This window comes from Chiloscyllium plagiosum, chromosome 28, assembly GCF_004010195.1.
Source record: "Chiloscyllium plagiosum isolate BGI_BamShark_2017 chromosome 28, ASM401019v2, whole genome shotgun sequence".
Taxonomy (NCBI): domain Eukaryota; kingdom Metazoa; phylum Chordata; class Chondrichthyes; order Orectolobiformes; family Hemiscylliidae; genus Chiloscyllium; species Chiloscyllium plagiosum.
Window position 1 is genome coordinate 50,939,773 of NC_057737.1, and position 25,987 is coordinate 50,965,759.

The window sequence follows — 25,987 nt, forward strand, 5'->3', positions numbered from 1 at the left end:
GGGGAAGCGAAAATCATGGAGGAGGTGGAGGGCGTGGGTGGTGTCCCGAACGTAGGTGGGGAGTTCTTGGACTAAGGGGGACAGGACCGTGTCGAGGTATGCAGAGATGAGTTCGGTGGGGCAGGATCAGGCTGGGACAATGGGTCGGCCGGGGCAGTCAGGTTTGTGGATTTTGGGCAGGAGGTAGAAACGGGCGGTGCGGGGTTGTGGGACTATGAGGTTGGAGGTGATGGATGGGAGATCCCCTGAGGTGATGAGGTTATGGATGGTCTGGGAGATGATGGTTTGGTGGTGGGATGTGGGATCATGGTCAAGGGGGCAGTAGGAGGAGGTGTCCATGAGCTGGCATTTAGCCTCAGCGGTGTAAAGGTCGGTGCGCCAAACTACCACCGCGCCTCCCTTGTCTGCAGGTTTGATAGTGAGGTTGGGCAGTTGGCAATGCATCCAGCTCCTCCATGATAGGCAGGCATTCCACGGTTGTTTATATGTGGAACCACAAGAAATGGGAAAGATACTATGTGAATATTTTGCATCAGTATTTATCATGGAGAAAGACAAGGAAGCTAGAGAATTTGGGGAAATAAATATTGATATCTTGATAACTATCCACCTTACAGAAAAGGATTTGCTGAAGGTCTTAAAAAATGATAAAGGTGGATAAATCTCCAGGACCTGAACAAATGCATCCTAGGACATTGAGAGAACTTGGAACACAGAACAGTACAGCACAGTACAGACCCTTCGATCCTCGATGTTGTGCCGGCCTTTTATCCTACTCTAAGATCAAACTAACCTACATACCCTTCATTGTACTGTCTTCCGTGTGCCTATCCAAGAGTTGCTTAAATGTCCCTAATGTATCTGATTCCATGCACCCACCACTCTCTGCGTAAAGAACCAACCTCTGATATCCCCCCTGCACCTTCCTCCAAACACCTTAAAATTATGGGTCCTCATGGTAGACATTTCTGCCATGGGAAAAAGTTTCTGGCTATCCAATCTATTCATGCCTCTCGCCATTTTGTACACCCCTATCAAGTCACCCTTCATCCTTTGTTGATCCAACAAGAAGAGCCCTAGCTTCCTCAACGCGACATGTTGGCACTGCTGCTTCGCAGCGCCAGAGAACTGCTTCGCAGCAGGTTCAATTCCCACCTCAGGCAACTGTCAGTGTGGAGTTTGCACGTTCTCCCCGTGTCTGTGTGGGTTTCGTCTGGGTGCTCCGGTTTCTTCCAACAGTCCAAAAATGTGCAGGTCAGGTTAATTGGTCATGCTAAATTGCCCATAGTGTTAGGGAATAGGTCTGGGTGGGTTGCTCTTTGGAGGGTCGGTGTGGACTTTCCTTAGATTAGATTACTTACAGTGTGGAAACAGACCCTTCTTCCCAACAAGTCCACACCGACCCACCGAAGCGCAACCCACCCAGACCTATTCCCCTACATTTACCTCTTCACCTAACAATACGGGCAATTTAGCATGACCAATTCACCTAGCCTGCACATTTTGGACTGTGGGAGGAAACCCACGCAGACACGGGGAGAATGTGCAAACTCCACACAGTCAGTCGCCTGAGGCGGGACTTGTTGGGCCGAAGAGCCTGTTTCCACACTGTAAGTAATCTAGTCTAATAAGACATACCCTCGAGTCCAGGTGGCATCCTGGTAAGTCTCCTCTGCAGCTTCTTTCCTATAATGAAGCAACCAGAACTGAACACAATATTCCAAGTGTGGTCTAACCAGGGCTCTATAGAGCTGCAACATAAACTCGTAGCTCTTAAACACAGTCCCCCGCTAATGAAAGCCAACACACTATATGTCTCCTTAACAACCCTATCAACTTGGGTGGCAACTTCGAGGGATCTATGGACAATGGACCCCAAGAACTCTCTGTTCCTTCACACTACCAAGAATCCTGCCTTTAATCCTGTATTCTGCATTTAAATTCCACCTTCCAAAGTGAATCACTTCATATTTTCCCAGGTTGAACTCCATCTGCCAGTTATCAGCCCAGCTCTGCATCCTGTCAATGTCCCGTTGCAAACTACAACAGCTCTCCACACTATCCACTAACCTTTGTGTCATTGGCAAACTTACTAACCCACCCTTCCATTTCCTCATCCAAGTCATTTATAAAAATCATAAAGAGCAGAGTCCAGAACTGATCCTTGTGGAACTCTGCCAGTGACTAAGCTCCAGCCTGCATACCTTCCATCTACCACCACCCTCTATCTTCTATGGCCCAGCCAATTCTGTATTCAGACAGTCAAATTTCCCTGCATACCATGCCTCTTTACTTTCTGAATGAGCCTACCACAGGGAACTTTATCAAATGCCTTGCTAAAATCCATGTACATCACATCCACTGCTCTACCTTAATCAACATGTTTTGTCACATCCTCAAAGAATTGAATAAGGTTTGGGAGGCATGACCTGACTATCTCTAATTAAACTATAGTTTTCCAAGTAATCATAAATCCTGTCTCCCAGAATCCTCTCCAATACTTTGCCCATCACTGACATAAGGCTGACAGGTCTGTAATTCCCTGGATTATTCCCTATTCTCTTTCTTGAAAAAGGGAATAACATTTGCCACTCTCCAATCATCTGGCATTACTCCAGTGAACAGTGAGGATGCAAAGATCATCGACTAAGGTGCAGCAATCTCCTCGTTTCCTGTAGTAATCTCAGGTATATCCTGTCAGGCCCTGGGCGCTTATCTATCCTTATGTTTTTCAAACTTTCCAGCACATCCTACTTCCTAACATCAACATGTTTGAGCATATTAGCCTGTTTTATATGGTCCTCAGAAACATTAAGTTCCCTCTCAGTAGTGAATACCGAAGCAAAGTATTCATTAAGGACCTCCCCTACTTCCTCTGAATCCAGGCACAAGTTCCCGCCACTATCCCTGATTGGCCCTACCTTCACTCTGGCCATCCTCTTGTTTCTCACATATGTATAGAATGCTTTAGGGTTTTCCTTAATCGTACCAGCTAAAACTTTCTCATGCCCCATTCTAGCTCTCTTAAGTCCATTCTTCAGTTCCTTCCTGGCTACTTTGTAACCCTCTAGAGTCCTGTCTGATCCTTGCTTCCTCAACCTTATGAAAGCTTCCTTCTTCCACTTGACTAGATGTTCCACATCCCTTGTCACCAAAGGGAAGAAATTACAGGGCCCCGAGCAAAGGTAGGGGTGAGGTCATAGAGTCATAGAGATGTACAGCATGGAAACAGACCCTTCGATCCAACCAGTGATGCACTTTGGGAAGAATAACAGGAAGGTAGAGTTCTGGGTCGATGGAAAGATTCTTGGTAGTGTGGATGTGCAGAGGGATCTTGGAATCCATGTACACAGATCCCTGAAAGTTGCCTCCCAGGTGGATAGTGCTGTAAAGAAGGCATACGGTGTATTAGGTTTCATTTATAGAGGGATTGAGTTCCGGAGCCGCAATATCATGTTGCAACAATACAAAACATTGGTGAGGCCACACTTGGAATATTGTGTACAGTTCTGGTCCCCATATTTCGGGAAGGATGTGGAAGCATTGGAAAAGGTGCAGAGGAGATTTACCAGGATGTTACCAGGATATTTACCAGGTCTGGAGGGAAGGTCTTATGAGGAAAGGCTGAGGGACTTGGGTCTGTTCTCATTGGCAAGAAGAAGGCTAAAAGGGGATTTGATAGAGACATACAAGATGATCAGAGGATTAAATAGGGTAGACAGTGAAAGTCTTTTTCCTAGGATGATGACATCAGTGTGTACAAGGGGGCATAACTACAAATTGAGGGGTGGTAGATTTAAGACAAATGTCAGAGGCAGGTTCTTTAGGCAGAGAGTGGTAAGGGCGTGGAATGTCCTACCTGCTAATGTAGTCAACTCGGCCACATTAGGGAGATTTAAACAATCCTTAGATAAGCACATGGATGATTTTGCGATAGGATAGGGGGACGAGCTGAGAATAGTTCACAGGTCGGCGCAACATTGAGGGCCGAAGGGCCTGTTCTGCGCTGTAATGTTCTATGTAGATGAGAGTAAACCGGTTGATGTGGTGTATATGGATTTCAGCAAGGCGTTCGATAAGGTTCCCCACAGTAGGCTATTGTACAAAATGTGGAGGAATGGGATTGTGGGAGATATAGCAGTTTGGATCAGTAACTGGCTTGCTGAAAGAGGGTGGTGGTTGATGGGAAATGTTCATCCTGGAGTCCAGTTACTAGTGGTGTACTGCAAGGGTCGTTGTTGGGTCCGCTACTGTTCATCATCTTTATAAATGACCTGAATGAGGGCGTAAAAGGGTGGGTTAGTAAATTTTCAGACAACACTAAGGTCGGTGAAGTTGTGGATAGTGACGAAGGATGTTGTAGGTTACAGAGAGACATAGATATGCTGCTGACCTGGGCTGAGAGGTGGCAAATGGAGTTTAATGCGGACAAGGTGAGGTGATTCACTTTGGTCGGATTAACTGGAATGCAAAGTACTGGGCTAATGGTAAGATTGTTGGTAGTGTAGATGAGCAGAGAGATCTCGGTGTCCAGGTACACAGATCCTTGAAAGTTGCCACCCAGGTTGACACGGTTGTTAAGAAGGCATACAGTGTTTTAGCTTTTATTATTAGAGGGATTGAGTTCCGGAACCATGAGGTTATGCTACAGCTGTACAAAACTCTGGTGCGGCTACACTTGGAGTATTGCGTACAGTTCTGGTCATCGCATTATAAGAAGGATGTGGAAGCTTTGGAAAGGGTGCAGAGGAGATTTACTAGGATGTTGCCTGGTATGGAGGGAAGGTCTTACGTGGAAAGGCTGAGGGACTTGAGGCTGTTTTCGTTGGAGAGAAGGTTGAGAGGTGACTTAATAGAGACATATAAGATCATCAGAGGGTTAGATAGGGTGGACAGGGAGAGCCTTTTTCAAAGTATGGTGATGGCGAGCACGAGGGGGCATAGCTTTAAATTGAGAGGTGATAGATATAGGACAGATGTCAGAGGTAGTTTCTTTACTCAGAGAGTAGTAAGGGTATGGAATGCTTTGCCTGCAACGGTAGTAGATTCGCCAACTAAGTAAATTTAAGTCGTCATTGGACAAGCATATGGACGTACATGGAATAGTGTAGGTTAGATGGGCTTCAGATTGGTATGATAGGTTGGTGAAACATCGAGGGCAGAAGGGCCTGTACGGCGCTGTAATGTTCTATGTTCTATGTCCTATGTTCTATGTATTTGTCTCATCTACAGCAACAGGTGAGGTGCCAGAAGACTGGAGGGTGGCTAATGTTGTGCCTTTATTAAAGAAAGACTGTAAGGAGAAGCCTGGGGACTATAGACCTGTGAGTCTATTCTGAGGGATGAGATTTACATACATTCGGAGAGGTAAGAACTGATTAGGGATAGTCAGCATGGCTTTGTTTGTGGAGAATTGTGTCTCAGAAACTTGATTGAGATTTTTGAGGCTGTGATCAAAAAGGTAGATGAGGGCAGAATGGTAGATGTTCAGTAAAGCTTTTCAAACAGTTCCACATGATAAACTAATTAGCAAAGTTAGATCATGCGGGATTCAGGGAGAGCTAGCCAATTGGATACAAAATTGGCTTGATGGTAGGAGACAGAGGATGGTGGTGGAGGGTTGATTTTCGGACTGGAGGCCTGTGACTGGGTGTTCTGCAGGGTCTAGATCCACTGTTGTTTGTCATTTATATAAACAATATAGATGAGAATTTAGGAGGCATGGTTCGTAAGTTTGCGGATGATACCAAAATTGATGGTATAGTGGACCATGAGAACTTTATCTAATATTACAAAGGGATGTTGATCAATTGGGTCAATGGGCTGAGGAATGGCAGATGGAGTTTAATTTCAATAAATATGAAGTATTGCATTTTGGTAAGATAAACAAGGATAGGACAATTACAATTCATGGTAGGGCCCTAGTGTTATAGAATAGAGAAACCTAGAGATTCTGGTACACAATTCTTCGAAGATTGCATCACAGATAGACAGGGTGGTTAAAATGGCACTTAGCATGCTTGCTGTCACTCAACCCACTCCAAAGATTTCTCTCCACAGATGCTGTCAGACCTGCTGAGCCCTTCCAGCAATTTCTATTTTTGTTTCTAATTTACAGCATCTGCAGTTCTTTTGGTTTTCATTGAGGTTGTTAAGGATGTTGGTGAGGCCACTTTTGGGAAGTGTGTTCAGTTCTGGTCGTCCTGCTATAAGAATGATATTATTAAACTGGAGAGGGTTCAGAAAAGAGTTACCAGAATGTTGCCAGGACTGGAGGGTTTGAGTTATTGGGAGAGGCTGGGTAGGCTGGGGCTTTTTCACTGGCTCCTAGGAGGTTGAGGGGTGACCTTATAGGGGTTTGTAAAATCTTGAGGAGCATAGATAAGGTGAATAACAAAGGCCTTTCCCTAGGGCAGGGGAGTTCAAAGCTGAAAGGGGCATATTTTGAAGGGGAGTGGAGGAAGGTTTAAAAGGGATCTGAGGGGCAACTTTTTCATACAGAGGGTGGTTCGTATGTGAAATGAACTGCTAGAGGAATGGTAGGTGCAGGTACAGTTGCAACATTTAAAAGACATTTGGACAGGTACATGAATAGCATATGGATCAAATGCAGGCAGTGGGGCTAGTTTGGTTTGGGAAACTTGATCAGCATGGACGAGTTGGACTGAAGAATCTGTTTCCATGCTGAATGACTCTATGACTCTTTGACACAATAATGCAAATACATCTGCACATTTACACACACATACACAAAGCATGCGTGCAAACACAGGCATATTTATACGTGCAATGAGGCAAAAGTGACTGTCCTTGACATCAAGGCTGCATTTCAACTGAGTATGGTATCAAAAGCCCTAGCAACACTGGAATCAATTGGAATCTGGCGGCTGATTGGAGTCATACCTGGCACATAGGAAGATGGTTGTGATTGTTGGAGTCATCTCAGCTCCAGAATATCTCTGCAGGAGTTCCTCAGGATAGAGAGCTAGACCCAACCATCTTCAGCTGCTTCAGCAATGACCTTCGCTCTATCATAAGGTCAGCTTGTTCGCCAATGATTGCATAATACTAAGCACCACTTACAACTCCTCAGATACTGAACAGTCTGTGTCCAAATGCACTGAGACATGGACAATATCCAGGCCTGGTCTGACAGGTAGCGAGTTACACTCATGTCATACAAATGCCAGGTAATGACCATCTCCAACATGAAGGTCTCTAACTATCACCATTTGACAATCAATGGCATTATTATCACTGAATCTCCCACTATCAACAACCTGGGGGTTACCACTGACCATGGACTTTAGCAAGGATCTTGAAAAGGTCCACAGTGGCACATTGGTTAAGAAGGTAAGTGTCCATGGGATCCTAGGCAAAGTGGCTTATTGGATCAAAAACTGGCTTGAGAGGCAGAAAGCAGAGGTTGATGGTAGAGGAATGATTCTATGACTGTGTCTAGTGGGATTCCTTAGAGCTCCATGCTGGGGCCCTTGCAATACAATGTGTACAATAAAGTTTTGGAGTTAAATGTAGGGAATGTGATTGAGAAGTTCATGGATAATACAAAAATTAGTCAGGAATTGAATAGTGGAGGTAAGCCATAAACTGCAGCAGGATAGCAACGAACTGCTCAGGTGTGTAAAGCAGTGGCAAATGGAATTAAAATTGGAAAATTGTGTGTCAATGCTCTTGGGAAGGGCTAACAAAACAAGGGATTGTGCAATGAATGGCAGGACACTGAAAGTTACTGAAGATCAGAAGGACCTTGTTGTGCACAGATCCCTGAAGGTAGCAAGGCAGGTGGATAACGTGGTTAAGAAGGCACGTGAAATACTTGCCTTTATTAGTAGAAACGTAGAATATAAGCAGAAGGTGGTTATGCTGGAACTGACATTATGCTGCAATTATACAAAACCCTGGTTAGACCCCACTTGGAGTACAATCAGGAGATCTGGGCACCACACATTAGGGAAGATACTTTGGCTTTGGGAGATGATATCTGGACTTCACATATCTCAGGAAGGAATTTCTGGCCTCAGAGCATGTTCAGAGGAGGTTCAGGAGAGTGGTCCCAGGAATGAAAAGCTTAACATATGAGGAATGTTTGAAGACTCTGGGTCTATATTCAATGGAGTTTAGAAGGATGAAAGGGGCATCTAATTGAAACATACAGAATACTGAATGGTCTGGACTGAGAAGATGTTGGGAAGATGTTTCCATTGGTAGGAGAGACTAGGACTTAAGGACGCAGCCTTGGAGTACAGGAAAGACCTTTTAGAGTGAGGACAAGGAGAAACTTCTTCAGCGAGAGAGTGGTGAATCTATGGAATTCATTGACACAGAAGGCTGTGGAGGCCAGCTCATTGTGCATATTTAAGACTGAGATACAGAGGTTCTTGAGTATCAAGGGGATCAAAGGTTAAAGGGAGAAAGCGGGAGAATGAGATTGAGAAACTTATCAGCCATGATTGAATGGTAGAGTGGACCCGATGGGCTGAATGGCCTAATTTCTGTTCCAATGTCTTGTGGTCTAAGTTATGATGGGAGATTAGACAAATTAGGCCTTTATTCTCTAGAATTTAAAAGATTAAAAGATGATCTAATTGAAGTCTTCAGGATATTATCAGAGAAAGACAAAGTACATAAAGATAACTATTTCCACTGGCTGATGTTTCTAAAACTGAGATCTTAGTCTAGGTATTAGGGCTATATTGTTCAGAAGAGATGTTTGAGAGCACTTTTACAGCAAAGGGTAATGAAGGTTTGGAACTCTTTTCCTCAAATAGGGGTTGATGCCAATTTGATTGTTAAAGTTAAATTTGAAATAGGCATTTTTTTTTAATTAAGCAAGAGCATCAAGGGATATAAGCAGGCTTATGTACTCAGGCCACAGATCAGCCATGATCTCATTGAATAATGGAGCAGACTTGAGGGCTGAATGACCTACTCCTGTTCCTGTGTTCCTAACTGAATAAAACACTGGCCAGGTCACCATATTATAGAAAGGATGTGATTGTACTAGAGGGGATGCAGAGGAGATTTACATAAGGGGCAGAAGAATCATGGATGTAAGTGGGAAAGGACTGGACAATAGGAGGAAAAGAACAAGTTGGGGTGGGATCTGAGCAGCTGGGATCAGTAGAGCTGGGATCAGAGGAGCTGGGACCAATGGGATCTCCAATCAATGGAGCTGGGGTCAGTGGAGCTGGAATCAGTGAAGCTGGGGTCATTGGAGCTGGGATTGCTGCAGCTGGGATCGGAGCTGGCCTTTTGTTCTTTCTCTGCTGAAGCTGTAATCCCAGCTATGTTGCCTGTTTAATGTTAAATCCAGAATGATTCACCTGTCTCCTATAAGTCAGGTTGTTGAGTCTTTATCTACACATTCTTTCTCCAGTCCCTTTAAATTGTTACTTCCTCATTTCCCTGTTTCTAAAATAAACTGAAGTATTCTCTCAACTAGTCATGTCAACAGTCATTTCTATTTATTTGCGTCACAAAACTCATTAATTAAACATAGTCACACTGTTTCCCATCTCCACTGCCAGCCTAACTAACCTGGAGAGAAAAGGAACCTCAAGCAGTCTTTGCATCCTGACATGAGGGCATCGCTGCTTAGACCAGGATCTCTGCACCTCTGGTAACAACATGGACAATCATTTAGAAATCAGATGCTGAGAACTTGCTGCTGTCCCTCCTTGCGGCTTTGGTGGGGCTCTGGGCTGAGCTGGGTGCAGGGTGTCCTAGCATGGAGCAGTGAGGCTCATATTGAGCACAAGGGGACTGGGATTGGGTGGGGTGGTGGGTTATGTGTGCTGACACTGAGTACAGGGACGGGCTGGCATTCTATGAGGGGCTGGCACTCTGTGGGTTATGTGTGCTAACACTGAGTACAAAGAAGGGCTGGCATTCCGTGAAGAGGGGTTGACACTGGGCTGAAACCTGAATATTTCTTAGTTGCTGTGCCATTTGCTGTCAGTTCTAAGTGTGCACAGAGCCAGTTTCACCGGGCACAGGTGATTCTCAGTTTCTTTCTGGGCAATGCATTCATTAAATGAGCGATTAAGATCTTTCAGAGTAAAAATTGTTTAAAGTTGCTCTTGAGCCTAGGAACCCTCCCTTTATCGAAATATGGATTGAGAAAATCTTTAACATCTGCTCATTACTGTATATTATTATTGTCTAGAATACATTCAAAAGTGAAATCTGGATATTATTAGATTAGATTAGATTAGATTACTTACAGTGTGGAAACTGTATTACAAAATCAAAATCTGATGCTATTGTAGTGATTGTATTGAGGTCAGTTAGGTGGACCTCATAGAATATGATTTCCCTGATTGGGGCTGTTAACCTGGTCCAATCAAGAAGCCCTGGCTGACTGATATAAACAGGAGTGTCAGACATCCTGTTCACTCTGAGAGCGGGATGTGATGGAGTTGGATCAGTTTCAAAGACTTTATATGTGTAAATAAAGGGTGACTTGGTGATGGGATACCAGCCTCTGTGGGGTTATTTCAGTAGCAATGAGAGAAAGCCATACTCATAAGCATTTCTGGCATTGTGCAGTTATTTGGGAAGCTTGTCTATTCAACCCTGCTGTTGAAAACTGGGCCCACTATGTGGAAGGAATGTGTTACATTTTCCGGGAAAATGACAGTTGGGCAGATGAAAAGCAATGAGTAATTCTCCTGACAGCTTGTGGACCTACAGCTTTTTTGGTTATTAAGAGCTTCACTTTTCCCAAGACACCAGATACTAAAATCTTTCAAGAGTTGACTGATTTAATTAAAGAATATTATGACCCCAAGCCGCCTCTAATTCTGAGATGCTATTGGTTTTACTCGGCAATTCAAGAACCTATACTGTCCCAGGGAATCTTTAAGATTAAGGGTACAACTTCGGTTCCAGTCCCTTATGAGAAGCAATATATTCAGTTATCACTGATTGTAATAAAAGGCATGGGCCCAAGCTTGATGGGGCGAAAATGGTTGAGAAGGATTCGTCTTGACTGGCTCAACATTTTTCGATTAGAAAATGGCTGACTGAGTGAAGCCCTAATTAAATACCCCGAGGTTTTCAGGAAGGTATAGGGACTTTAAATATTGATTAAGAAGCAATGCCAAGATTTTGCGAGAGACGCCCAGTGCCATCAGCCTTATAGGCAGAGGTAGAGGCAGAAATCAGAAGGGTGGAAAGCGAAAGAGTCATCAAACCAATCCAGTTTGCAGAATGGGCAGCACTGGCTGTATCAATTGTGAAGCCCAAAGGGTCAGTTCACCTTTAGGGGATTTTAAACAAATGGTAAACTGTTTCTCACAGCTGGATAAATATCCAATCCTTCACGGAGAAGATTTATATGCAAAGAAAGCTCCTCCATCCTGGTATTTTTGTATCTACTCTCAAAAAAAGGGTCAGCCTTGGAAATGGACACATAGCCAAGCCATAGCCTGCAGGGAAGTGAAAAAACAGCTATCATCCTCTAAGCTGTTGGCACACTATGATCCCGAGCGAGATCTGGTATTGATATTTGATGCCTCCCTGCATGGCACTGGGGTGGCATTAGATCATAAATGGTCTAATAGAGAGGACACCCAATAACGTATGCATCCAGGACTTAGGCTAATAAATATGTTCAGATAGAGAAGGAAGATTTGGTCATCATATTTGGAGTCAGGAAGTTCCACCAATACCTTTACATAAATTTGTGGTGGTAATGGAACATAAATCCTTGCTAGGCCTACTTAAAAGAGGACACGACAATGACACCCATAGCTTCAGCCCGAATTCAGCAGTGGATTGTAGTACTAAGTGCCTCCTGCTGGCAGATACACCATAGAACATAGAATGTTATAGCACAGTACAGGCCCTTTGACCCTCAATGTTGCATCGACCTGCAAAATTAATCTGATGCGCATCTAACCAACACCGTTCTGTTATTATCCATATGTATATCCAATGACTATTTAAATGCCCTTAATGTCAGCAAGACTACTACTGTTGCAGGCAGGCCATTCCATGCCCCTACTATTCTGTCAGTAAAGAAACTACCCCTGATATCTGTCCTAAATCTATCACCCCCTCAATTTAAAACTGTTTCCCCTCGTGTTTCACCATCAAGGAAAAAGGCTCTCACTGTCCACCCTATCTAACCCTCTGATTATCTTTTACGTCTTGATTAAGTCACCTCTCAACCTTCTTCTCTCCAATGAAAACAGCCTCAGTTCCCTCAGCCTTTCCTCGTAACAGCTTCCTTCCATACCAGATAATATCCTAGTAAATCTCCTCTGAACTCTTTCCAAAGCTTCCACATCCTTCCTATAATACAGAACTACATGTAATACTCCAGGTGTGGCCTTACAAGTGACTTGTACAGCTGAAACATAACCTCGTGACTCTGAAACTCAATTCCCCTACCAATAAATGGTAACACATCAAATGCTTTCTAAAGAACCCTAACAACCTGGGTGGCAACTTTCAGGGATTTATGCACCTGAACACCAAGATCTCTTTGTTCATCTACACTGCCAAACATTTTACCATTAGCCCAATATTCTGCATTCCTGTTACTTCTTCTGAAGTGAACTACCTTACACTTGTCCACATTAAACTCCATTTGCCACTTCTCTGCCCAGCTCTGCATCTTATCTATGTCCCTCTTTAACGCACAACATCCCTCAGCACTATCCACAACTCTGCCTACTTTAGTGTCATCTACAAATTTACTAACCCATCTTTCTACACCCATATCCAGATCATTTATAAAAATGACAAACAGCAATGGCCCCAAAACAGACCCTTGCAGCATACCACTGGTAACTGAGCTCCAGGATGAACATTTCTCATCAACCACCACCCTCTGTCTTCTTTCAGCTAGCCAATTTTTGATCAAAGCTGTTAAATCACCTTCAATCCCGAAACTTCGTATTTTGTGCAATAGCCTACCATGTGGAACCTTATTAAACGCCTTACTGAAGTACACATACACCATATCAACCACTTTACCTTCATCCACCTGTTTTGTCAATGTCTTGAAGAACTCAATAAGATTAGTGAGGCACAACCTACCCTTCACAAAACCATGTTGACTATCCCTAATTAAATGAGTTCTTTCCAGATGATTATAATTCCTATCTCTTATAACCTTTTCCAACACCGTAACTACAACCGAAGTAAGGCCTACTGGCCTATAATTACCAGGGTTGTCCTGACTCACCTACTTGCTATCCTCCAGTCATCTGGCACTACTCCTGTCGATAATGATGACATAAAGATCAAAGCCAAAGGCTCTGCAATCTCCTCCCTGGCTTCCCAGAGAATCCAAGGATAAATCCTATCCGGCCCCAGGGACTTATCTATTTTCAGATTTTCCAAAATTGCTAAAACCTCCTCTTTGTCAATCTCAATCCCTTTAATCTTGTAGCCTGTATCTTCATATTCTCACTAACATTGCCCTTTTCCAATGTGAATACTGACAAAAAGTATTCATTAAGCGCTTCCCCTATGTCCTCAGATTCCACACACAACTTTCTACTACTGTCTTTGATTGGACCTAATCTTACTTTAGTCATTCTTTTCTTCCTGATATACCTATAAAAGGCCGTAGGGTTTTCCTTGATCCTATCTGCCAACAACTTCTCATGTCCCCTCCTGGCTCTTCTTAGCCTTCTCTTTAGATCTTTTCTGGCTAACTTATAACTCAAGCCCCCAAACTGAGCCTTCACGCCTCATCCTCACATAAGCCTTCCTCTTCCTGTTGACAACAGCTTCAACCTCTTTAGTAAATTGTGGCTCCCTATCTCAACAACAATCTCCCTGACTGATAGGTATATCAAGGACTCACAGTAGCTGTTCCTTGAATAAGCTCCACGTTTCAAGAGTGTCCATCCCCTGCAGTTTCCTTCTCCATCCTATGCTTCCTAAGTCTGCATCATAATTACCTTTCCCCCAGTTATATCTCTTTCCCTGCAGTACATACCTATCCCTACCCATTGCTATTTGTAAACATAACCAAATCATGTACCACTGGTGTGGTACATAACCGAGTACCACTGGTGGTACTGCCACTGGAAGAGTCTGTAATGGTTTTAAATATTTTTAGACACACCTCCAGTCATAGCTGATAATATCAAACACTGGACACAGGAAGAGCCAGTCCTGGCAAAACTGAAATAGCTGGTGCTGATTGGGGAAACCAAAGAGCTGTCCCAATCAGAATTGAAGCCCTTTTGGACCTGGAGAGACCAGATCATAGTAGAGGACAACATGTTATTATGGGAAGCAACAGTGATTGTCCCGAGCAAAGGTCACTATCATACTGGCCGAAATTCCACCAGGTTTATCCAATGGTTTCCAAAATGAAGATGTTGGTGAGTCGTTACGTCTGGTGGCCAAGATTAGATGCAGATACAGCTGCGTTGGTGGAGAAGTGCCCAGAGCACATCCAAGGACAACAATTACCCCCTGCAAGCTCACCACATTCACTGGAACAGTTAGGTAAACCCTGGGTTCGGTTACACATCGACTATGCAGGCCCTTTCATGGGCTCAATGTTCTTGGTCAATGTGGGCACCCACTCAAAATGGCTAGTTGTGCATAGACTTCATTTGTCTAAACCAAAGACAACAATAAAAACCTCTGCATGTCATTTGCAATACATGGACTCCCGAACTGTAGCTCACAGAACAGGTCGTTGTTTACCAGCAGGGTATTTGAGTATTTCCTAAAGTCAAGAGATATCACTCCATACCATCCATCATTCTATGGTCTGGCAGAAAGAGCAGTCCAAACTGGTGAAACCAAGCAGAGACTACGGCAACGGATGAATGGGCACCGCACAACAATCAACAGACAGGAGCGTTCCCTCCCAGTTGGAGAACACTTCAGTGGTCCAGGACATTCAACCTCGGACCTTTGGGTGAACATCCTCCAATCTTAAAGAAACAGCTGATAGCTTCACTAGATACCAAGCTGTTCCGGTTCCTATTTGATTATAGGACCACCCTTTATGCAACTACAGGGAAAACTCCAGCAGAGTTGTTAATGGACTGAAGATTCTGCACCTAGTTAAATCTGATCTTTCTGGACCTGGGCGTGGAGCATGAAACAGCATCAGGAACACCAATAGCAGACAAAAGACTGTTAAATGAGGGAGACAGTTTACTTCAGGGAATGAAATTTAGTGTAGGAACCACAGGAATGGTTCTTCATGGATAAGAAGCATGGTCGACATGAGGTCACTTTCAGTGATGTATAAAGTTTGGGTAGGTGAGACAGACCTGAACAAGCACATGGACCATATGAAAGCTGCAAACTTGCTAACGGGGCAGGAGCAAAATGTGCCCAGCTACTTGACTGCCTTTCCAATTGTTCCCCATGGAACAATCCCCATGGTAGGCTTATGCGGAAAGTCAGGAGGCATGGGATAGAGGGAAATTTGGCCAGTTGGACCGGTCGAAGTCAGAGAGTGGTGGTAGATGGTAAATATTCTGCCTGGAGCCCAGTTACAAGTGAGGTTCCGCAGGGATCAGTTCTGGGTCCTCTGCTGTTTGTAATTTTTATTAATGACTTGGAAGAGGGAGTCGAAGAGTGGGTCAGTAAATTTGCAGATGATACGAAGATTGGTGGAGTTGTGGATAGTGAGGAGGGCTGTTGTCGGCTGCAAAGGGACTTAGATATGATGCAGAGCTGGGCTGAGGAGTGGCAGATGGAGTTCAACCCTGTCAAGTGTGAGGTTGTCCATTTTGGAAGGACAAATAAGAATGTGGAATACAGGGTTAACGGTAGGGTTCTTAGTAAGGTGGAGGAGCAGAGGGATCTTGGGGTCTATGTTCATAGATCTTTGAAAGTTGCCACTCAGGTGGATAGAGCTTGTAAGAAGGCCTATGGTGTATTAGCGTTCATTAGCAGAGGGATTGAATTCAAGAGTCGTGAAGTGATGTTGCAGCTGTACAGGACCTTGGTCAGGCCACATTTGGAGTACTGTGTGCAGTTCTGGTCGCCTCACTTTAGGAAAGATGTGGAAGCTTTGGAGAGGGTGCAGAGAAGATTTACCAGGATGTTGCCTGGAATGGAGAATAGGTCGTACAAGGATAGGTTGAGAGTGCTAGGCCTTTTCTCATTGGAATGGCGAAGAATGAGGGGTGACTTGATAAAGGTTTATAAGATGATCAGAGGAATAGATAGAGTAGACAGTCAGAAACTTTTTCCCCAGGTACAACAGAGTGTTACAAGGGGACATAAATTTAAGGTGAATGGTGGAAGGTACAGGGGGGATGTCAGGGGTAGGTTCTTTATCCAGAGAGTGGTGGGGGCATGGAATGCGCTGCCTGTGGGAGTGGTAGAGTCAGAATCTTTGGCGCAATTGGATAGGTACATGGATGGGTGCTTAAGCTAGGACAAATGTTCGGCACAACATTGTGGGCCGAAGGGCCTGTTCTGTGCTGTATTGTTCTATGTTCTATGTTCTATGTTCCGGAACCCATATGTTCTCCCTTTCCATCGAGCATTGAAGATACCTTGGAATCTGAGATGGACATGGCAGATGTGCCGCTTCAACACCTTTGCCACCCGAACAGGAGAATAAATTTCTTCTGAGACACTCTGGGCATAAAAAGGTGACTTACTCTGTATTACACACCACCCATATCAGGCGCAGAGTTGGAGTAACCGGATTGGTTATGAAAACATCCCAGGAGGAGCTACAACAAAAAGAACTAGCCTGTGTTCTCACACCTAAAGGAGGAGGTTTGTAGTGATGATAACGAAGTCAGCCAGGTGAATGTCACAGAATATGAGCTCCCTGACTGGGGCTATTAATCTGGTCTAATCAGGGAGGCCTGGCTGACAAATATAAACAGGAATGAGAGAAGTTCTGTTCACTCTGAGAGCTGGCTCTAAGGGAGTTGGATCAGTGTCAAGGACTCTGTACATGTAAATAAAGGGTAACTCGGTGACAGATACCGGACTCTGTTAAGTTATTTCAGATATGTTGCAATTCTAATATAAAAAATGAATTAACAGAATCTTATATGGTTTCATGCAATTTTTGAGCAAAGTACAATGTAACTCTGCAAGTACAAATTCACCCCACAAACGTATATGTGTATGTGTGTGTGTGTGTGTGTGTGTAGGAGTGCCTGTGTGTGCGTGTATAGTGCAATGGTGACCACCTGTCGTGTGACATGAACCTAAGGTTCCGGTTGAGGCCCTCCCTCCCCACACATAATGGTGATATCCGTGTCCACACTCTGACATGTCTTGCAGTGCCTACCGTGACACGGTTGTATGGAGTTGTCCTGAAAGCCGGGCAGTTTGCTACAAACAATGATCTGTTTGAGGTTTGGCGGTTGTTTAAAGGTGAGCAGTGGAGGTGTGAGGGAGGTCTTGGCGAGGTGCCCATCCTCATTGGTGATGTGTTGTAGGCCGCAAAGAACATGGCATAGTTTTTCAGCTCCTGAGAAGTACTGGACAGCAAACTTTGTAGCAAACTGCCTGGCTTTCAGGACAACTCCATACAATCCTGTTACAGTAGGCACTGCAAGACGTGTCAGAGTGTGGACATGGATACCACCATTATGCGTGGGCACGCCTTCCACCATGTACGTGGCAGGTACTCAGGTGACCCAGCCAATGTTGTCTATCTCATACATTGCAGGTAAGATGCCCTGAGGCATGGTACATTGGTGAAACCAAGCAGAGGCTATGGCAACGGATGAATGGGCACTGCACAACAATCGACAGACAGGAGTGTTCCAAGTTTGTGCGAAGATTTGTAGCTCGGGTGCTCGTTGTTGTGGTTCTGTTCGCCGATCTGGAAGTTTTTGTTGCAAACGTTTCGTCCCCTGGCTAGGCGACATCATCAGTGCTTGGGAGCCTCCTGCGAAGCGCTTCTTTGATGTTTCCTCCGGTGTTTATAGTGGTCTGTCCCTGCCGCTTCCGGTTGTCAGTTTCAGCTGTCCGCTGTAGTGGTTGGTATATTGGGTCCGGGTCGATGTGTTTGTTGATGGAGTTTGTGGATGAATGCCATGCCTCTAGGAATTCCCTGGCTGTTCTCTGTCTGGCTTGCCCTATGATAGTAGTGTTGTCCAAGTCGACTGGGACAACATTACTATCATAGGGCAAGCCAGACAGAGAACAGCCAGGGAATTCCTAGAGGCATGGCATTCATCCACAAACTCCATCAACAAACACATCGACCTGGACCCAATATACCAACCACTACAGCGGACAGCTGAAACTGACAACCGGAGGCGGCAGGGACAGACCACTATAAACCCCGGAGGAAACATCAAAGAAGCGCTTCGCAGGAGGCTCCCAAGCACTGATGATGTCGCCTAGCCAGGAGTGTTCCCTCAGCAATCCAGGACATTCAACCTCGGACCTTTGGGTGACCATCCTCCAAGGCAGACTTCAGGACAGGCAGCAGCGAAAAGTGGCCAAGCAGAAGCTGATAGCTAAGTTCAGTACCCATAGGGAGGGCCTCAACCGGGACCTTGGGCTCATGTCACAATAAGGTGACCACCATTGCACTATGCACACACACACGTGCCTCCTATTCATAGACACACACTCACACACTCAGACATGCACCCTCTCACAGACTTAGACCACTTTACATTCACACACACACATAAACCCTCTCTCACAGACACTCACAACCCCCCAGCGCCCCCCCCCCCCCCCCACACACACACAAACACACACTTAAAGAGTTATATTGTACTTTGCCCAAAACTGCATAAATCCATGTAAGATTCTGTTAGTTCATTACTTAGATTAGAATCAATCTAAACATTATGGCACAGACTGCAGCATAGAGGGGGCTAACACCTTCAACACATTATCTTGGGCTGACACCAATTGTTAAAGTTAACCTGAGAATGTAACTTTTAAAAAGGTTTTGTGATTTACATATGAAAGAAGTGAAACTATCATGGTCATTCTAACAGATGAGAGACTTAACAAACAATCAAGGTATTTTTCAATGTATAATTTCAGATACATCACACTGTAAACGTTTGCTATAAATTCCGTGTTTTACAATTGTGTACTCCGCAACTACCTGATAAAGGAGCAGTGCTTCGAAAGCTAGTGCTTCCAATTAAACCTGTTGGATTATAACCTGGTGTTGTGTGATTTTTAACTTTGTAGCCCCAGTCCAACATTGGTGTGCAATGTTTCTTACTGCAGAGAAATAACAACTCTTTCCCTTCCAGAGTTTCAGCAGTTTCCGCCAAAATGTTCACAGCTCCAAGCTTATCAGCTACGGGGACCCAATCATATAGCTGTTGGCAGGCAAAATGTCTTTGACATTGATAACTAGTCACATGTCCACACAGCAATCAGCTACTTGTTGCCAGCTGAATCTTCACTTGCACACAACACTTGGTTCCTGTTCACCTGCAAACTAGTCTTCTACTGCTTCTTAAACAAGCAGCAGTGTAAACAGCACTTACAATGTGTGTCAAGTTACTTCCTTTATAAAAAACAAAGCAATCCTTAAACAATCCCTGCTTTACGTATGAAAATAAGAACTTGGAATAGGCTATTCAGTCCTTTTGAACCTGCTCCACCAATTCATATGATCATGGCTGATCTTATCTCGGCATTAACTCCAATTTCCTGCCCACTATTCTTGACTCTTCATCTCATTATTAATTCTGTCTAACTCCCCCACCACACTCTGGGGAATGAATTCCATTGATTCATGCTTTTGAAAGAAATAATATCTTCTCAGCTCCACTTTAAAACTGCTACCCTTTTGACTTAAAACTATGACTTCTCATTCTGGATTGCCCCATATGAGGAACTATCTTCTCTTTGCCTACTTTTTCAATCCCCCTTAGCATTTTATATACCTCAGTTAGATCTACTCTCATTCTTCTAAACTTCAGAGCATATAGACTTAAACTGCTGAATATCTCTTCATAAGACAAATCCCTCATCTCTGGAACCAAGTTAGCAAAACTTCTTTGAACTGCCTCCAATACAATTACAAGCCTCCTCAATTAACAGATTGAGGAGGCTTGTATATAACTATATACAATACTCCACATTTGGTCTCACTAATGCCTTGGAGAGTTGCAGTAACCCTTTCTTATTTTATGCTTGATTCCTTTAGTGATAAGTTCTAAACATCCACTTGCCTTCCTTAGTATCGCATAGATTTACAAGGGTACTTTGGGGAGTTGTTATAAGAAAGATTATACACATTAGGCTTGTTTTCTGTACAATTAAGAAGGTTAAGGGGTGATATGATCAAAGTCTTCAAGATATTAGTAGGAAAAGACAGCTCAGACAATGATAAACTATTTCCAATCATGGAGAATTCTAGAAATAGGGGGAATTGTCTAAGAATCAGGAGAGATGTTAGAAAACATTTCTACACATAAAGAAGGGTAGAGGTTGGAACTGTCTTTGAAAAACAGCATGGATGCTGGATCAGTTGTTACTTTTAAATCTGAGAGTGAGAATGTTTTGTTAAGCAGAGGTATTAAGGGATATGGGCCAAAGTGAGGTATATGGAGTTAGGCCACAGATCAGCCATGATCTCATTGAATTGCAGAAAGGCTCAAGGGGCTGAATGGCCTCCTCTTGTTCCTATTACCTGCTATACCTACATACTAGTTCTCTGTGATTCATGTACTAGGACACCCAGATCCCTCTGCACTAAAGTTTTTCCCCCCCTCAATTTAGGTAACAAATTGCTTTTCTATTTCTACACTTCTGACCAAACAGTTCTCTACCCATTTCAGTCTACAACCAAAAATACAAAAAAAGTCATTTTTATAATGTCATGAGATTTTATTTTCCTTTGATCTAGGTTCTTATCAAATGATACAACCCTCAGCTCCTTAGCATTTACAATGTGTCTTTGAGCAAGTGACAAAGTTGATAGATGAGGGAAGGGCCGCAGATGTCAAATACACTGACTTCAGTAAGACATTTAATAAGGTTCCCATGGTAGGCTGATGAAGAAAGTGAAATCACATGGGTCCAGAGTGTAACAGCTAGATGGATAGAAACTGGCTGGGCAAGAGGAGACAGAGAGTAGTAGTGGAAGGGAGAACTGTGACTACTGGTGTTCCACAGGGATCCGTGCTGGGACCACTATTGTTTTGTGATATATGTAAATGATCTGGAGGAAGGTATAGATGGTCTGATTAGCAAGTTTGCAGATGACACTAAGATTGGTGCAGTAGCAGATAGTGAAAGGGGACTGTCAGAGAATGCTGCAGAATATAGGTAGATTGGAGAGATGGGCAGAGAAATGGCAGATACAGTTCAATTCAGGCAAGTGCGATGTGATGCATTTTGGGAGATCCGATTTAAGAGTGAACTATACAGTAAATGGAAAAGCCCTAGGGAAAGTTGATGTACAGAGAGATCTGGATGTTCAGGTCCATTGTACCCTGAAGGTGGCAATGCAGGTCAGTAGAATGGTCAAGAGGCATATGGCATGCTTTACTTCATTGGATGGGGTATTGAATACAAGAGCTGGCTGTTGCATTGGACTTTGGTTTGGCCACATTTGGAATACTGTGTGCATTTCTGGTCACCACATTACCAGATGTATGCGGATGCTTTTGAAAGGGTGTAGAGGCGGCTCACCAGGATGTTGCCTGGTATTGAGGTTGCTGGCTATGAAGACAGGTTGAGTAGATTAGGATGATTTTCATTAGAAATACGGAGGTTGAGGGGTGACCTGATTGAGGTCTACGAAATCATGAGAGGTACAGACAGGGTGGATAGCAAGAAGCTTTTTCCCAGAGTGGGGGACCCAATTACTAGGGGTCATGAGTTCAAGGTGAGAGGGGAAAAGTTTAGGTGAGATATGTGTGGAAAGTTCTTCACACAGAGGGTGGTGTTGTCTGCAACATATTGGCAGCAGAGATGGTAGAGGCGGGCATGATAGCATTATTTAAGATGCATCTAGACAGGTGCATGAATGAGCATGGAGCAGAGGGACACAGATCCTTAGAAAATAGGTAACAGGTTTAGATAGAGGATCTGGGTCAGCACAGAAGGGCCGAAGTGCCTGTTCCTGTGCTGTAGTTTTGTTTGTTATTTTTTCGTTGTTCATGTCCCAGACTGTGCATTTCTCACCTCCCCTGCCCTGACATAGCCTTCCGTTATTGACTCTGACAATGGGTTTAATCCAATCTCCATTTACTATCACTCCAGCTTTTGACAGTCCCTGCCCCAAACCCCAATCCCATCCATACACAACACCTGTCTCCTTCATTCTTTTAAGGAGTTGCTTATTTTGTCTCAATGAGGTGACACTATTGATTGGTGCAGTTCACCTCACACGATAAACTGCATCATTTTACAGAGTCAGAACCGTTATCAATAAAATACCTGCCGATCTTCCCTTACTGTAATGATAAGCATTGAACAGCAAGGTGTCAGTGGGCCAGAGTGGGTCAGATGTCATCCAAATAAAAACCTAAATAACTGCGGATGTTGTAAATCAGAAACAAAAACAGAGATTGCTGAAAAAGCTCAGTAGGTCTTGCAGCATCTGAAGAGAGAAATCAGAGTTAATGGTTCGAGTCCAGTGACCCTTCCTCAGAACTGTTATTAATTTTGTTTTGTTTCAGGCATCATCCACCCTGATCCCAGTGATATCAAATTACTGGTGATGACAAGGAATAAAAACACAATCAAAATACCAGTGAGAGTATAGCAAAAACCAACCCGAAGTTTTCTTCCTGGAAACCTTGAGATCTGTAATGATTAGATTCAAATAAAATCTTAATAGAAGCAGCCCCTCGGGTGTTCCGTTCCTGATTTTTTTGGGGACAGATTTCCATTCCTGCACCTGTTGTTTTCCCTGGGTTATGAACAGTTCCCTGAGTTCAATGCCATTTAATTCTCTAACGGGCTGAATTGTATGTGACTGTGGTCACGGGAAGAGCGAGCCTGTGTCTGGCCTCGAGGACCCGGTTACTCTACTCCCGATAAGAATTTGCACAGAATCCAGCCACCCCCTGTCACCGCTCACAGCCTTATCTTTGTCTCGCCTATTAATGTCGGGGTGTTTACGTGCGCGGGCTTGTCCATATCTTTGTGCCGATGTCTGAGTGTGTGGCTGTCTGGGTGCGTGTCTGTCGGTTTCAGTGTGTGTCTGACTCTGTATCTGTCTGGGAGTGTGTCTGGGTATGTGAGGATCGTGCCTCACCTCCCCCTCAATCAACAGATGCCTCATTGATGGATAAATCCTTCACAAAGCGCGATGGTGGTTGAGGAAGTGAAGGTTTATTTTGCATTGATGGGCAGAGCAGCGTGCCGCTGACTGGGAGATGGTCTGTTCGGGGGTTTGGTGCTGCATACTGAACATTGAAGTCACTGGCTGCTCCTCCCAGAGCCCAACTAATGGCTGGCACTTTGCTGTATTTTATCACAGCTACAATATGTTTCAAAATGTTCTTTAACTCAAACAGGTTTCTTGTTCGTGGTTTTTTGAATTAACAGGGGTTGATGACCGAGTTTAGTTACACCAACGGTTGGGGGTAGGAGGGGTAACATTAACCCGTTTCTTACCCGTGCTGCTCGGGACGAGTAGGGATCTTCGAATAACGCCCAGATCTGGGGTTGCCACCGGCTCCAGCAGGAGAGAGGGGCCGAGCGGCTGCAACCATATTCCCCCGGCCCCCGGCCAGGTGCAGGTCCCGGTCCCGGCTCGGGCACCCCCCCGGGCTCACATACCTCCTCCCCGGGGCCAGCTCCGAGCGGCTGGAAGATGTCGAGTGCCTCCTCGGCTTCCCGGTGCTGCCGGTACGCCATCCAGCAGCAGGGCTCCACATCAGTCTCATCGAGACCCCAGAAAGCTAACTCTTCCTCAAAGAGCGGCCCGCACACATCCGCCGGGCAGTGCAGCTTACCGGTCCGGTAATAATTCAGCACCGACGCGAAGATGCCGGGGTGCCGGTCAAAGAAGAGCTGCCCGCCGCTGGGCTCCGGCTGGGGCTGGGGCTGGGTCCGGGGCTGGGGCTGGGGCTGGGTCCGGGGCTGGGTCCGGGTCCGGGGCTGGGTCCGGGGCTGGGGCTGGGGCTGGGTCCGGGGCTGGGTCCGGGGCTGGGTGAGCCGCGCCAGCCGGGTCCCGGGGAGGGTCTGCAGGGTGCTCCTGTAGGTCTCATGCCGCGTCCCTCCGACATTGATGGTGATCCTGTCGCTGCCCTCTCCCGTGCCCATCTCCTCCTCCGGGCATGCTTTCGGGGGAGCTTTCTTGGCGGACTTGCGCCCTCGATAAGATGACACACACACCGAGCTGATCATACGGACCCTGTGCCAGGTCCCTGCCCCCCAGGGGACAGTCTGGTCCTCCCCCAGCTGCTGCTGCCAGCTCACGGCGAGCGCTGCCCGTCTCCAGGGGTGTACCAGCTTGTGCCCAGCGACAGCACAAGGCGCTGATACCAGCTCCGAGAGTCTCAGGGCGAACCTCCTGGCAGGCTCGGCCCCTCCCCTTCACCCTCCTCCCCTCCCCTTCATCACCTCCCCCTCTGCCTTCACCTTCTCTGTCCCTTCCTTGCCCACTCTCACCCCAGCTCCTTCCTGGGTAGTGATCAGCCTGCTCATTGCCGGGTAACTGGTGTGGACAGAGAGAGAGACAGAGAACTCCCGCCCCAGGAGCCGGGCTCCCCACTGGGCAGTGAGGTGCTGTCGCTGGCGGGACACAGTGCTGGGAATGTTCACCCACCTCTGCCCCGGCAGGTAGAAAACTAGGATCCAGCTCCTCAGAGCCTCTCTGACTGGCATCTCTGTCTACTGGGAATCTCTCTGCTGGGAATCGTTCTCTTTTGGGGACCTTTATTTGCTGGGGATCACGGTTCTAGATCTCGCTTTTTTTTCCTGTAGTCTCTGCTGGAATCTCTCTGATTGAAATCTCTTTCTGCGGGGATTTCTCTCTGCCTGGAGTGAATCATAGAGTAGAAACATAGAATCCCTACAGTGTGGAAACAAGCCCTTCGGCCCAACAAGTCCACACCGCCCCTCCGCAGAGTAGCCCATCCACTCCCATTCCCCTGTCCTATCCTGACTAATGCACCTAACCCACATACCCCGGAATACTGTGGGCAATTTAGCATGGCCAATTCACCTGACCTGCACATCTTTGGATTGCATTGGGGGATCTCTCTCTCTCCCTCTGTCATCCTTTCCCCTCAGGTTCCCCACAAGAGACACATTTTAAACCGAAAAACAAAGTAGCGGATTCCAGAAAATTTGAAATGAAAGTAATGTGAAATTGGTGGGAATATTTCGTGAGCGAGACAGTCTCTGTGGAGAAAGTTAACGTTTCAGAACGTCAATAGCTGCTCGTGTAAACACTTTCTGCACAAGCCTCGCTCCAGCAGCAGGGTGAAACAACGGAATTAAATTCACCATCACCTGAGAGAGTGCATTATGGAAAAGCAAAGTGTTTCACCACAAGCAGTTACTAACAAAAAATTCCAATCATTTCTCCCCGTTTTCTGCACAATGTTAAACATCATAAACGTGGTTGAAGTCTCGAAGAAATTCTTTTATAAAGAATCGACTTTTAGAAATGCTTCCGTTCTGCCGCCGGTAACATCGAGTGAGGTGGTTCTCCGTGAACGGACAGTGGACCAGAAAGCGCCTGGATCCGCCACCCCGCTGGAGGGGGAACGTGCAAATCTCCACTCTATCCTCCCCAGGCCGTTTCACACTCAATTACCTCCCGTGACATGGTGATTTCAAAATAATATTTCTCTTGTTGTTCTGGAAACTGAAGCCTAAGAGACCATTCTGCGCTGGGAGGCGACACACGGCACGGTCACAGACAGGGAGAGTGAGCTCCGCGCTGTGACAGACTGATCGTTGGGCAGAAAGCGAGAAGTGCAACTGAGCAGAGTGAGAGTAAGCGTGAGAATGAGAGTGAGAGTGAGAGTGAACACCAGGCAGAAAGGGACAGTGAGCTCTGTGCAGTTTCGGAGTCTCCGAAAACTTGCTCTTTCAAATAAAC

General features: G+C 45.3%; 1 protein-coding gene across 1 annotated transcript in view; it reads right to left on the reverse strand.

The window, feature by feature from the left end:
* Nucleotides 1–24,581, reverse strand: part of LOC122564191 (potassium voltage-gated channel subfamily C member 1-like) — a 69,704-nt gene extending 45,123 nt beyond the window's left edge. Inside the window, exon 1 of the mRNA XM_043718883.1 lies at nt 23,548–24,581. Coding sequence (XP_043574818.1) covers nt 23,548–24,282 — 735 coding nt within the window. The 5' untranslated portion in view covers nt 24,283–24,581. The remainder of the gene's footprint in view (nt 1–23,547) is intronic.
* Nucleotides 24,582–25,987: the final 1,406 nt, after the last annotated feature.